This window comes from Hyperoodon ampullatus (genome assembly GCF_949752795.1).
Source record: "Hyperoodon ampullatus genome assembly, chromosome: 19".
NCBI lineage: Eukaryota > Metazoa > Chordata > Mammalia > Artiodactyla > Ziphiidae > Hyperoodon > Hyperoodon ampullatus.
Genome location: NC_136932.1, coordinates 14,463,717 through 14,478,329, shown reverse-complemented (window position 1 = coordinate 14,478,329; position 14,613 = coordinate 14,463,717). Strand labels below are relative to the sequence as shown.

Sequence of the window (14,613 nt, the reverse complement as noted above, 5' to 3'; positions counted from 1 at the left end):
AAGGCAGATTTAGGAAATGAGAAGAAATGTGTCGAATGAAAGCGGTCCTCCACGCGGGCGCACAGCTGTCCAGTTTATGTGTTGCTCCAACGTTCCGCACTCAGCGTCTGAAATTACCCCCAGTTTCGCTTCCGAGTGGACTCTCGGCGTTGGGTGGGGGTGGAAGAGAAGGGAGGTGGGGGGCATTAAGTGCCCAGCCGGGAGGTGGAGGTGGACGACGGAGGCCGGGGGTCTGCTGGGACCTGAGCAGCGGTGAAGGTTGCGCTGGGCCCGGTCACTTGTCCGCCTACCCAGGGCCCAGCCCGGCGTCGCAAACCCCACGTCCCCCGGCCGTGCAGAGACAGGCCTCGGCTCGGCGACCCGGGGCAGGCGCTGAAGGGAGAAATAATGTGGCCGATTTGGGGCGTTGAGAGAAAACAATTTCTGACTCTCAAATCGCCCCCCTCCAAACCTCCAATCCTCAGAGGAAGATCCTGGGTGAATTTGACTGGGGGGCGGGGTGATTGTTCCAGCCTCTCCAGGAAGCTCCCGGCTCCGGGACGGCCGACCGGGCACTGCGGCGTGGCGGCCCAGGTGACGCCGCCGGCGGACGTAGACCCCTGGGGCTCCGGGGAGCTGGCCCGGGGTCCTGGCTCGGCATTGCGGAGTGGGGGCCTGGTCCCGTTAGGGATGTTGGGGGGGGCGCGGCGGGTTCAAAAGAATGGGCCGAAAGACGCATGAGGGGGATGGGAGAGGGGAGAAAATGAAGGTTATTAAAAAAAAAAAACTCTTGAGTTACAATCAATAAAATTACTCGCTTAATTAGCATGGTCATTCGGTTAAGCAGAATGCAGTAAAAGCTGAACCTCAGAATGGGGGGAGAGGAAAAAAGCTAGCGTCGACCCCAGGCCTTTCCTCAGAGACACCTTTGGGCAGCGGGGGAGGGGAGAGGGTGTGCGGGTGAGTGTGTGTGTGTGTGTGTGTGTGTGTGCGTGCGTGATGGCTTCGCAGATTTGGGTTTTTATCACCCAGCGGAGCCAGCAGCCTTTCGCCGAGGCGCCCTCGCCGCAGGGATCCGCGAAGGGGAAGCGTCGAGCTGTACGGCCGGGTTCCCTCAGGCTCCTCCGGGCGGAGCGTGGCCGGGACGGTGCGTGTGCGCGCGGGGATCGGGGCGGCCCGGGTGGCCAGCGCGCGCGCGTGCAGCGGGGAGACGCGCGGAGCGCTCCGGGCCCGGCCGCCGGGCCTGGCCGCGCGGCTCGGGCCGACGGGGTGGGGGGGTGGGGGGGGCGGAGACCCCCGGGCGAGCCGAGCCCCAGAGTCACCAAGTCTCCTCTGCTTGCCTCCGCAGACTATGGACCCGCACGGCGGCCGCCGGCTCGGCACGCGGCCGCCCGCCGAGGAGCCCAGTCCGCCGGCGTGCTGACCGGCCCCGCTGCTGCCGCCGCCAGTGACCCCGGACGCCGCCTCCTCCGCGCCTCCCGCGCGCCGTCCGCGCGCCGAGCCGCCCCCGGGCCCCGGCCGCGCTGCTCCCGGGAGGCGGCGGCGGGCCGGGGCCGGGGCCCGGCATGGATGGCCGCGACTTCGCACCGCCGCCGCATCTGCTGTCGGACCGCGGGAGCCTGGGCCACCGCAGCGCCGCCGCTGCCGCGCGCCTCGCCCCGGCCGGGCCCGCTGCGCAGCCCCCGGCGCACTTCCAGCCCGGAAAGTACTTCCCGTCGCCGCTGCCCATGGCTTCGCACACAGGTCAGTGCCGGCCGGGTGGGCGCGGGAGAGGAGGCCCTACCGCGAGGTGGGCACGGTCGAGGGTCGTACGGGAGCCTGCCCCTCCACTCCTTGGAGCATTTGCGGAGAAGCCTTCGGTTTCATTTCCCTGCTCCGGCACCGGTGGCGGCCCGCGCATCCTACGGGCGCCCGAGCCGGATCATCGCGGTTTAGAGCGGCCTTCCCCAGGGTCCTCCAGTGTCTCGGAGGGGCAGCCTCGGAGCTGGCTAAAAATAAAGTCTTTCCCCTCCTGCCACCCTCCCCCACCCCTTCCTGCAAAAGAACTAAATTCCGCGGAAACCTCATTTCTGCATTCTGCATTCACATCCTTAAAACATTCCGGGGCTGGGACAACGAGGCACATTCTGCGGGAACAAAACGGCCGTTGTGAAGGTGGGGGGGGGGGGGTGCCGCGGCCTCTCGGATTAGGGCGGTGTGTGCGCGGGGTGAGCGTTAATAGGGACTGCTGGTGTAAGACGAGCAAATCCTGTTTCTATATAAAGCCTTGAAGTGTCAGGGCGAGAATGGGTTTGCAGGGGATGCATTTGCTTTAACAAGTGCCTCTGGTATCCTGCTAAAGCCGGACAAAGCGTGGCCAGATCGCGGCCCAGCCCCGCGGCCTGCGCCCTGGGGGAGCGCAGCGCCGGCGCCGGCTCGGCTGGGGGCGGCGCGGGGGCCGCCGACGAATTTCGGTGCAGGCGAGTTCGCAGCAAATTTGCTCCAGGAGGAGAGAGCTGGGGCCGCCCTGCACTCGGGTCTTCTCCAGTTCTCTCCCGGAGAGAGCTGTTCCTTGGCAGAGCTGACCCAGGCCTCCAGAGCAGTCCCCGTCTCGGGTGGCTTTGATATTACTGTCGAGCCAGGTCAGAAGAGAAGCAGGGCCAGGCAGAGGGTGGCGAAGGGGCCGCGATCTCGCCTGCGACCCTGGAGGTTACTGGCCAGCGCCGGCTGAGTTTGCAGGAAGCTGGAGGGGCTGTGGGTGTGGGGACCCGCTGGTCACCCTGAAAGGTTGGCTTGCTTTTGTTTACAGTTTGTTCTAAACATCAGAAATGTTGTTTGCCGCTTTTTTTGTTGTTGTTAATTTGGCAGTAACAGTTATTGCTAGCTTGATGAACTGTGAATACTAATAAAATTATATCTGCTTTAATGGGATTACAATTAGTGTGTGGATTAAAACGGATGGCAGAGTCAGGCTAAAAGGGAAAATGTCAGAAGGGAGGGCAGTCAGAAAGAAAAACATAAATTACCTAAAAAGAAAAAAAATACGAGAAATTGCTTGATTACTAATGGGCGTTTAGCATTTACAACATGAGATACGAAAAGTTCGAGCACGCTGGGAGTAGAGGGGCTGAACTCCGCACTCTCCTGGAATCAGCCCTTCGCCCGCGTTTCCTGTTCCAGTGCGAGCCTTCTGCAAGGCTGCTTTTTTTCTCTTCTTTGCTCTTCCTTCTTCCTCTCCTTTGCTTTTTTCCTCTTATAGATTTATAACTCAAAAAAGCGAAAGTACTTGCCTGGGCAATTGGTGATTTTAAATATCTGTCCTTGCTGTCCCTGTGGTTGTCTCTCCTGCCCCTGCATTGGAGATGCTGCCCGCCCAGCTCAGCCCACACTGGGGGGTTGAGGTTGGGGGCTTGTGGTGGCAGCAGGGACAGTGCTGCAGTTTCCCTAGCCCCTTCTGGCTGCACACACGCACACACACCCCGCATATGCCATACCCTGTAGCCTGGAGGGTACAGAAACAAGGGTCCGAAGGGCCCCTGACACCAAGGCTCTTCCAGTAGTGCACAGACAGGCTGGGGCTGTGCCCCCCTTGGCGGGGGGGCAGGGCCAGACCAGATTCCCCATCAGTTCAGGTCACTGCTGTCTCCCTCATCCCCATTCAACAGCCCACGGCCCTCGCCAGGTCCTGGTCAGCCGCCATTTCCCATTTCTGTTTTTATATCCAGATGCCAGCACCACCAAGTCAGGTGGGAACGTGGTCTGGGTGGCCCAAACCATTGTCTTGTTCATTCCAAGTTTGACCACGTGGTTCTTGGATCGTAGGCCATGGAGGGTTTGGAGAAATTAGGCGGGTGCTGGCTTGGTCTGTGTCCTTGACCCAGACCCTACCCACCTCCCCCACATGCAGGGTGCTCTAGGGGGCGCTGGAGGTCCCCAGGGCACCCTGGTGGGGGGAGCTGGAGGGCCACGTGTCCCGTGCTCCTGGAGGCTGTTTCCACCTCCCGGGGGACCAAAGAGACCTATTGTGCTTGGAGATGTTCAACCCATTTGTGACGGGAAGGCTGGCCTACAGGGCGTCCAGCTAGAAACATCTGCCGCTGAAAGCCTTTTGAAATTGCTGAAAGCAAGTATCTTGTATTGGTTTTAAAATATAGCTACATCAATTTTTTAAAAAAGGAATTATACCCCAGACTACTTTGCTTTGGTCTGTATCTGTATATGATCTAGTTTAAAAAGAAAAAGGTATAATTAAGTTAAAATTTTTTTTGCATCTCTTGTATGGATTTCAAAATGGCCAGTTTGGCAGACTTTCTTCCCATTTTCGCGGATGGCCTCAGGTCCACAGGCCACGGCTGCAGCAGCCCATCCTGCCCCTCCCTGCACTGACTACCCTGCTGAAAGGAAAATTGCTCCGAGCTTCTTCCTATTTGTCCGGCTCTAACATGGGAGTAAGATCCAGCCACCGGAGATTGAGTCCCTGGCTTCTGAGGATCGCTCGTCCCTGGCACAGACACACAGCGTGGCCAAGGGTCTCCCTCCCTGCCCTCTGCCAGTGCTGCCCTTCCTCGTCCCCACCCAGTGCTTTCAAAATGTCAGCTTGAGGGACCCCGATGGGATATTGGGCTCCAGGGCTTCTTCCATTGTTTTTCTAAAACTGAAAGTGCCGATAGCTTTATCATCGGGCTGAAGGGTTTTATGGTAAAGTGCTGTTCCAGTAACCTTGTCACCAAAAGGTGTAATTAGAATGTTTGGAATCGTTATTTTTAGTGCAGTGTTAGATTTTGTCTCTAATACAGATGGTCCGGAGGCAAAGCTGTGAAATCTAGGGGAAAAAAAAGGAAAATCAACAACGCACCAACCCAAGATTTTTCATCAGCGCTACTGCCTGGAGCGATTGGGGATCGCGCCTCTCCTCCGAGCGCGTTTAGTAGGAGGCAGCCCGGCCTGGGAGAAGCCCAGTCCCCGCCCCCTCTTCTAGCCGGTCAGCTCCTGCCCTCCATCCTTCTCTGTACGTCCCCCTCAGGGCTGAACCTTCGAGAATCACCGGGTCTCCACCCGAGGAAGGCGGAGGAGCCGATCAAGTCTTGGTTTCAGCAATGTGACAGCGGGTGGGTTCTCCTCTCCGCCCCTTCTCCCGGCTTCTTTGGGGTGTAAATGGCCGGGCCTGGAAGCCAGGTGCTCTGGGCCTGCGGTTGTTGGGAGTAAACAGGGTGGCAGTTTCCTTCTGGTGGGAGAACCACAAACTTCTCTCGTGCTAACAGTGCTTCTGATTGCCAATCTCAAAAAAAAAAAGAAAAAGAAAAGAAAAATGCAGAGGAAGAAAAGATAATTTCCGGGTGTGAAAAGACCCCATCAAAGGGCCCCTCTCCCTCCTCATGTGATGTTTTTTTGTAAAGGAAAAAAAATACATTTTCGTAAATACCTCATTAACTCAGTGACACGGTGGAGTGTTTCTGCAACAGTTACCAACATTAAGTAGGTGTGAAAAGAGTTACTTTCCGAAGACTCTACCCATCCTGCTCTGTAAGTGACAGAAGCAGACATCAAAGCCAAGGCTGCCCTGCGGAGCCAGGAATCCAGTGGCCTCGTGGATCGGCCAGGCTGTGGCCGCCTCGCCCACCCCAGCGAAGCCATTTTTGGAATGTGGGTTTTTTCTCAGTGGGGCTTGTACTGCCCCCATGTCTGATTTTTCCTACAAGGATATTCCTATAGGAATATCCAGGTCACGTGAGCACTAAGGCAAATTAGCCAGCGAGGCAGGGAGCGGCCTTGTGCCATCCCTCATCACCCCCAAACGCTCCCGTGTATTCTTAGAAATCTCCCTCGTCTGCTTTGAGACTGGGTTCAACAGCCCGCACAGACAGGACAAAACGCACAGGAGGCTGTTAGAATAACATGGAGGGAGCTAAAAATACCCCTCAGAAACACACATAAAAAAGCCAAATCCAACAACAGAACGAGCTAAAAATATTCCAGGCTTTGGCAAAGAGCACAGAGTTAAATAAATTATACAAGAGCCATTCATGGGAGCAAGTTGACTTTCTCTCTTACGGGAACTTGGTTCAAGCTAATAAAAATAATAATTTACTGGCCACTGAGCTTTGCTTGAGTTTAGATTTAATTGGTGGGGCTTCTGGCGTTTGTCACTTCTTGGCGATTAGTGGGCTTGCCCTGGCCTGGGGTAGGGTGGGGATGGGGTGCTGAGTCTGGGTCCCTGGAAGCAGGGCAGTGTCTCTCCCCACCAACCCGAGGAGCAGGGCCTGGGTGCAAGGGCAGGATGCCCAGGAGGCCAGAGAAGGACGGAGGCTGCAGGGGAGTGGTCAGGGAAGGCAGAAAAGGGACAGGCAAGGCGCCGCTATTTTAATTTGATAAATGATCGTATACCTTTAAGAGTGTGTTTTAACAATCAAGATACACTCCAGCAAGTTGATAGGATGTTCGCTGTCAACTTACATATGTCATCAGCGGGGGCTGTGAGCATAAATAATGTGCGAGAGGGTGCGGGATGCGCTGCAGCCTCTCCAGGAGCCCGGCAGGTAGCACCCCTGTCTCTCCTGCTGTCTGGGGGCAGCTGCCAGAGGAGGACAGGAGTCGGGGCACTTCAGGCAGGGTTTTCTCCCTCTGGGGAGTTCCCAGGTCTTCCCACCAAAATAAGAGCTCCAGATGGCTCGCTCAGAGAGACCACTGCGGGTGTGATCTGAGGCTGGAATCCAGCATTGGCTGGTATCTTTTCAGGGAGCAGATGTCTTAAGTTCAGCCATTTCCCAGGAATGTCAAACTTCCACCTTGGGATTACAGTCAGGGTAACCTCCTTTGCTCTGTCCTCTTGCTTGCTGTTGATGAGACGCCCCCGGAAATCCCAGCAGGCCTTCCCAACTCCCAAAGGACTACACTTCCCAGAATGCTCCTGGTCTAGCTCCAGGGTCTGAGCCTGGGACCGGCCCTGAGCTGGGAATTCCCAAGCTCAGATAAGAGTCCAGCCAGTGCCACTGGGAATGAGTGCTTTCTGGGCGGAAGGGGGCCTTGGTTGCCACCTCCAGTAACCCCTTGCCCTTCCTCCTGAAAGAGGCCTCTGGGCCCTGCCTGGCTTCCTCCCTACCACAAATATCTGAATATAGGCCCCAAAAGATGGGAGCTGCCCCTCTGCCCCAGGGACACCCTGTGCAGAGGGCAGCTGCCTTGATTGGTGTGGCCAGAGTCCCAGGGGGATTCCCACCATATGCCCTGATCTCAGCCCATTGCACGTGGCCTTCTCAGAGGGGCCCTGGTCACACTGGCAAAGGGTCAGCTTGGAAGGGATGTGGGGACTCCACCTGGGTGGCATCAGGGCATCTCTGCCTAGAGTCCCATGAGAAAACCCTGCACAGACTTTGGGGCGGTGCCCCACTCCCCAGCCTCCCACTGACAGGAGGCAGTAAGCCCTATCAATGCCGTATTGACCAGCATCCACCCTGGATGACTTCTGATGAATAGAAACCATCCCCCCAGGACAGGGGTGCTGCCTTAGCCCCTCTGGAAGGAAGGCCTAGCCCATCATCACCCATCCAGAGAAAGTTCTCACTCCTGACAGCCTCCTGGAGAGGTGGGCACCCCTTGGGAAAGGCCCCCGTTGGAGGTCTTTGCTGGGACTTGTGCCACAGCTCTCGAGCTGAGGCCGACCTCAGGGCTTTGGGGTGCAACATGTGCCCTGTCTGTTTGGCAGTAGGTGACTTGCACTGCAGGGCTTCCTCCTGCCTTGCCTGCCAGGGGATGGCTCCCCGGGGTTCCCCTGTCCCCATTAACCTCTGGGACCTCCTTTCTCCCACCAAAGACTCCAGATTAAAAGCAAACAACAAAATTACAACCAGCATGCACTGTCTAGAACATGTCCCCAAAGCTCCGGGCCACGCCAAGGAAGGTTCGGGTTTTGCAGCCCGCACTCCAAGGCTGCTGCTCCGTCTCGGCTTTGACGCCCTGTCCGATGACGTTTTTATGGGATAATATACCATTTAGATCATGCAGGCCTATTTGTCAGTGGGCCGCCCCTGTTTGTTGTAATATATAATATTACTGCCTCCTGTGGCCCTGCCAGCAGCTGCCACTGGAGGACGGGGACGAGTCGGTGGGAACTGGGTGTGGGCTTAGAGGAGGTAGGGGGGCGCCGGGTGGGGGTTGCCCCCTCCCCGCTTATGGGATTGGTGTGGGTTTGCAGCAGGCTGCGGGCCTGGCGGAGAGGCATCCAGTGCCCAAGCTGGGAGCCAGCCGGGCTGGCATCTGAGGGCTGCTGCAGCTGTCCAGACGATTAGGTTCCAGATTGGATCAGCCAGGAAGCTTTTTTTTTTTTCTTTCTGACCTAGGGTGGGGGAGGGGGAGGAAGGAATGAACAGGTGGGTTGGGTTCCCTGCCCCCTCTCCCCTCCCCCAGGGCCCCCAACAAAGAGTCCAGTGTCTTTAGTTCCAAAGACTTTTGAGGCTGGGGAAGGGGGGACCCACTGTGTGCCTGGAACCGGAAGGAAAGTTAAAGCAGCCCTGCTTCATCCAAGTATAGGAACTTGGTTTCCTCTAGAAATTACCAGAAATGCAGGGGAGGGGCAGAGGATAGGTGTGCTGCTGAGAGAGGCCTCTGAGCAGTAGGCTGGGGTCCCCAAGGGTGGCCTGGGGCGGTGTCTTCTTGGGGAACCTCGCCAAGTAAGAGGGACTCATCAGGGTTTAATAACTAAACCACCCTCTGCCATCTTCTTGGGAAAAGGCAGTCTTTGCTGGATCCCTTTGCTCCTCCTTCAGGGAAGCCAGAGCCTTTCTTCCCTGGGACTTCCTTCTGAAGGCAACTCTGGGGAGGGCACCATGGCCCCATCATCACAGAGCCAGACCAGGCAGGGCCCCCCACCATCAAGGCAGGCATGCTGGGAGCACAGCTGGATGGGGGTGAAAAGAAGGCAGTTTGGGGACAACCAAGGGGCGGAACCCAGGGTGGGGACGCGGTGTGGGTGTGGGGAAGGGGCTGCACCGCCAGGCTGCTGTCCACCAGCATCTCACGAGCATCTCACAGCACCCTGTGGCAGGCTCCGTCTCAGCACAGGCATTGCTGCCTGGCTCAGCCCGTGTCCCCTTTGGGGGCAGAGGCACAGACCTACCCTGCAGACCCCAATGTCCCCACAGGCCCTCCAGTGCATTAACTGGCTGAGCTCACATGAGCCCACAGTGAATGGACACACGTCACACCTGCTCACGTGTGCTCACACCCCCAGGCATGTCCTTACACCCACACCTGCTCACACTCATGCAGACACTCGCTCACGGACACTCACAACTGGCCTTCAAGGAATCACATCCCAGTTGGCCCCTGGGAGAGCCAGCCCGCCCCGCGATCGGAATGTGCGTTCTGATCTGTCTCCACTTCCCGCCACCTGCTCCATCCTTCAGCTCCTGGCCACCTGCCGGGGATGGAGCCTGAAGGTCCCCAGTGACCCTCGGTGGCAGACTCAGGGCCTGATGTGCAGGGCTTGGTGCTGGTGAGCTGCCCGCCTCTGCTTCAGCCCACTTCTTCACTGTGGCACTGTGGAACCCATCCTCTGGCTTCTGCTGAACTGGAGCTGGTCCTTTCCCAGCACCCGCCCCAGGTTTCTGCTTCAAATGAAGCTATCCCCACATTCAGTTCTTCCAGGAGGTGCCGGTCAGCTTCCCTGCTCTGCCTCTACATGCAGGTCAGCCCCAAGCCTGTCTGAGCCTTCAGCCCTGCTCCTCCTTCCCTTGGGGCCTCCCTTACCCAAGCCCCCTGCACCTTAGGTCAGCTCCCACCTACCACGCTTGTCATATCACTGTCCCCGAAGGTTCCCAAAACTCAGCACATGTGCCAAGCCACCCACAGGCTCTGGCCACCTGTACTCCCCTCTTTGCTGCCCCAGGTACCTTCTCTGCTCCCCTCCCCCTGTCCCTCCTGGAGTCTCCCCACCTGGGCAGCCCCTACAGCCACCAGTGCCCAGGCTCCACCCGCATGGTCCGTGACCTCCGGCCCTGACCGCCCTTGGCAGTCTGTCCCCCCAGGCCTTGCAGCACCCCCGTGCTTCTGCACACGGGGCCACCTTCCCCGTGGGACCCCAGCGTCCTGAGTCTGGGTGTCTGTGCCCTCCATCCCTTTGTTCCCCCAGAGCTGGGCCTGGCCGTTGTTGGCCTCCCTCCCGTGCAGGATGGCTGGGGCCGAGACGGGGTGTGCGTGCCTGTCCACACTTGGGTAAAGCATGCACGTGCCTGTGGACATGAAAAGAGCCCTGTTCATTTTTTTTCTCCTGCAATTTTGACCCCACACTGGAAAATCGAGACGATAACCCTCTGGGAGAACCTCAGTGAGGAAGAGAAGGGCAGGAGACACCGGAGTCTGAATTGGCCCTGGTCGGTTCACTAAAAACCAAGATGCCCGCCCGACACCCGACCACACATACATGGGGACATTCACGTGGGCAGTGTCTCCAGCCTGTGTGGCCACCCCCCAGGGGCCAGGTCAGCATCTCCTTACCTTCCAGAAGCATCTTCTGTCGTCCGCAGAGGCTCCCAGACTGTGTGCACTCCATTTAAAAGAGGTGTCAGAGCTAAAAAGATTGGCAGAGAGGACAGTCCCCTCCTTCTTAGTGTCACACCCAGTGACGGGGTGAGGGGGTGGCAGTGAGAGGTCCACTGGGCAGTGCAGCCCAGCGTCATCCTTGTGGCATGCAGGCTGGCCTCTGGGCGCACGTGTGAGGTGGTGCAGTGGAGGGGGGACCAGTGGAGATAGAACAAGGCTCAGGATGGGACTGTCCCTGCGGAGACACCGCTGCCCCCTCCCCCTGCAGTAAAGGAGGAACCTGGTGGTGCAGGAGCTGGGCACTGGGTGGGACCACTTTCTGCCTGTCCCTTGACTGGCCCCTGCAGGTGACTCCCTCACCGTCAACATGTGTGGTGGGACACCTACGATAGATTGGAGGGCAGAAGCCAGCGGCTTCACCTGGGCCTTAGGGCCTGGTGGGTGAGGGGGGATAGAGGCTGGGGGAGAGCTGCCCGCTCCCCTCCCCTCCCTTCTGTGGTGGCTGTGTGGGTGGCTGCAGTGGCAGGGGCGGGGTGGGGGGGCGACCAACAAAAGGGAAATGAGGGCACAGGAGAGATGAGGGAGCAGGGCTGTGGCCCCCCGCCGTCTGCTCCATCTCCATCCCGGGCAGGCAGGCATGGCAGCGAGGCGCTGCAGGCACTGGAGCATTGTGTTGCCAGGTGGGGCCCGCTCGCTGCACCACTCTGCTTTCCAGCATTTACACACCAGGAGGCTTAGGAGCTGCTCCTGGTTTTGGCCTCAGTGCCCAGCCTGGGAGGAGTGCGTGGCTGCCCGGGGCTGGTGGCCGTTAGTGGCACACCCCTGCCTGCACATCCCGTGGAGGCTCTTTCCCACAAGCCCTGCCTCTCCAGATCCTGGTCGCTTCTGTCCCCCAGGCAGTGCTCACATCCCTGCACTTTGTACTCAGTGGGGCACAGGCCCTTGATGCCGCTTCCCATCACTCCCTATAGGGTCCTGGCGGCCGGCAGGTGGGGATTCAGGACCCGGTCTTGGACATGGACGCGCTGAGGGCAGGACCGGGGCTCCCGCCCGCCTCCTGGCCTCAGCAGTGCCGTGCAGAAGGGTGCCAGCAGATCCCTCTGTCCCTGGCCTGTGTGCACAGCCTTCCTCACCCTACACAGGATGCAGGGGAAGGAGCCGGACCTGTGGTCCCCCAGGACTTGCCCGTTTGCCTGGTGAGGCAGCTGCCCTGTCCAACTGGCCTTCCACAGGCCTGGCCAGCAGGTCACTTGAGGGCAGTTTGCCTGAAGCCGGTCCCCTTTTTGAGACATTTTGCATCCCTTTGGGTCTCCTAAAAATAAGCTTTTAATTTGTTTTAAATTAATATTAAAATTAAATCTAAATTAAGTTGTAATGCTTCTTTAGGCGAAATCTTAAAAAGCCCTTAACGAGTATGAATACAGATAAAATCAAGAAAAGTTGGGAAGGTGCACACGAGCAGCGTCATCTTTCCACCTGTCAAACATCTGCTCCAAGATACAGGCCAGTGAGACGGCCCCAAGCAGCTGCGCAAGGCAGTGTGGGTCACCAAGAAGTCCGAGGGCTATTGTTGGAAGCCAGGGTGCCCGGGCAGCCTGTGACTTCCTCGGATTCCAGGGTGAGGGTGAGTGACCCTGCACACTGCAGCCACTCAGTAACTGTTTGTCTAACGAATGAGCTGGGTTAGAATTTCATTCTCTGGACGGAGCTCAGGGCCCAGTCTGTGGCTTGGGTGACAAGGACGTTTGTGCTGTCCGGTCTGGGCAGCACTTTCTTCCGATGTTCCCATGCCAGCTGCCTGCCCTAGTGAGGTCAGCAGGTGCCCCGGGCTTACCTGGGTACTCTTCCTGGACTGCCTGGAGCTGATGGAGATTCAGGGCAGCCCCACCAGGCCCTGGGTCCCTCTCGGGAGCAGTCAGCTGGCCCGGGGCCTGGCCGCTGGACCAGGTGGCCGGAGGGCGTGGTGCATCTTGAGGTCTCTAGACCGTGTGTGGGGCACCCTTTGGAGACCTCATTCCACCCGGGCAGCCCAGCCCAGAGCCCCCTCCCCTGCTCTGGCAGCAGAGCCTTTTCCACACACGACACTTGGTCGGAGCCCAGCATGTGAATCGGGTGAGGGGTCAGTCCTCAGGCTCAGGGCCGAGTCCCCTGCTGCCCCCTGGCCCTGAGGCAGGTGGGGTCCAGGTGGAGGCTCAGCAAGGCCACTTGCTTGCTCTGTGGTCACATCGGGAGCCACCCAGGAGCACAGGCTTCTGGGCTGGAGGTCCAAGGCTGGTTCTCTGCCTGAGCCCCCCTCCCCTGGCATGGGGTGGAGCTGGGGGAGCACAGGGCTGGGTGCCCAGCCCAGGCTATGGGTGAGCTGCATGGGGCAGGGGTCTTCTCTCCGTTGGGAACTCTTGCTGTGCTGCCCCGAGGCTGGTTCCCCGCTGGCTCCCCTGGGCTGGCTGGCACTCCATCCCCATTTGGGACCCCCAGACCAGTGGGGTGCACTTCACCCCAGAAACAGCTCTCCTTGCCCTGTTCACTTCAAGAGTTCCCAGAAACACCGTAGTTTTACGTCAGAGAATTGAGGTTTTCTCCCTACTTATACTCACCGTCTTTAGAAATTAAAATATTTTATCTCCATTCTTTGAAGGAAGTGGGGTGCTTTGTCAAAGCAGCGCTGTTAGAAGAAACTACAAGGATACAGAGCCCTGGGTGCATCCTGCCCCCACCCCATCTCCCTTCTTATGGGGGTGCAGCGCTGCCCCCAGGAGCACACTGTGGGGGATCCCTGCTCCCCAGCGGGCTGCCCCCCGAATGCTCCTCCCTCCAGGAGAGGTGGGCAGCCCCGGTGCCAGGCCTTTTCCTGCTTCTGGTCACAGACATTAGAGTCGGGTTGGGAGGGCAGGTCTGCTGAGAGCCTCAGAAGGCAGGGATGGGTGCAGAGGGTGGCCTGTCAGAAATTCCAGAATGTGGGCTCCTTGGAGGTCTCTGCCTGGAGAAGCACAGGGCACCCCCCCCATCTGCTGGGAATGAATTGGGAGTGTTGGCTGCCCTCTTCCCCTGCCTGCCCACAGCTGAGAAAGAAGCGTGTTCAGGCCAGCTCGAGGTGCTGGGTGCCTGGGTCCAGGGGATGGGGTGCAGGAGAGCGGGGTGGGCACCTCCGACCTTGTCCAGATGGGCTCTCCCTCTGAGGGGACCAGTGGGGCTAGGGCGTGAGTGTGCACCCTGATGTCTGCACTGGACTACAACCACTAGGGCGTTTGTCTCCTTGCAGCTGGCTTATTTCAAGATGGTGTGAAGGGAAGCCTTGCTTTGGCTGAGGATGCTCCTCCAGCTGGCGGGGTTTGGAGGGGGTGGCGCCGACCAGCCCTGGTCACCTCCCTGCACGCCCCCCCACCCCCTGCCTGTTTGCCGGCCTTCAGGGGCGTCCTGGAGGGGGAGTGCTGGTCACTCGCCAGGGAGGGTGTGAGAGGGAAGGGAGGCGGAGACCCCAGAAGGTGTGAAGAACAGGAGGGGGTGGGGGGCAGCCCTCTGAGTCACTCTCGGCCAGAGTCCGAGGCGGCCCTGGTGGGGAGTGTTGGCCACCCCGCACTCCCCGCCTAGCCAAAAGGCTAAATTTACCCTTTTAATAAGAACCAGACTTATATCCGGTTTTCCTTTTCTTTTATTAGTTCTGGGCTGTTGGTGGTTGGGCCCGTCCCCTGTCATCATTGCCTCTATATTTGTGGGCCTGGTGGCTCAACAACCACAGAGTTTTCCTATTATGGCCTGTGAGACACTGCCTTCGGGCCAACCGGGTCTTCTGGAAGGTTCTCCTGGACCAGCAGAGAGGGGCTTCCCCTGTGACGCACTCATGATTCTGGGCGGGCACCCCTCACCGGGGCTGCCCCCGCGTCCCAGGGCTGGGCTGGCGGAGGCTCACATTCTGCCCCCACTGCTGCCGCCCCACGCCCCTCCCCCACCAGCACCCCCTCTCCCAGGGCTGCAGCTGTCTCTTCCTGCCTCCAGCCTCTCCCTTCTCTTCTGTCCTTCCTTCCTCCCCGTGCCTGTCTCGGCCTCCTCTTCTTGTTCCTCTGTCTTCTCGGGGCTGTGGATGGCAGCTGGGGTCATTGGGTGGCATCCTCAGGGACTCTG

At 58.9% G+C, this 14,613-nt stretch overlaps 1 protein-coding gene across 1 annotated transcript in view; it reads left to right on the top strand.

Moving 5' to 3' along the window:
* Window positions 1-1,332: 1,332 nt before the first annotated feature.
* The window catches only part of BAHCC1 (BAH domain and coiled-coil containing 1), a gene marked incomplete at its 3' end in the record, with an annotated part of 54,108 nt that continues 40,827 nt past the window's right edge, over window positions 1,333-14,613 (top strand). The window contains exon 1 of the mRNA XM_079725731.1: window positions 1,333-1,726. Within this exon, the coding sequence (XP_079581857.1) occupies window positions 1,545-1,726 (182 nt within the window). The 5' untranslated portion in view covers window positions 1,333-1,544. The remainder of the gene's footprint in view (window positions 1,727-14,613) is intronic.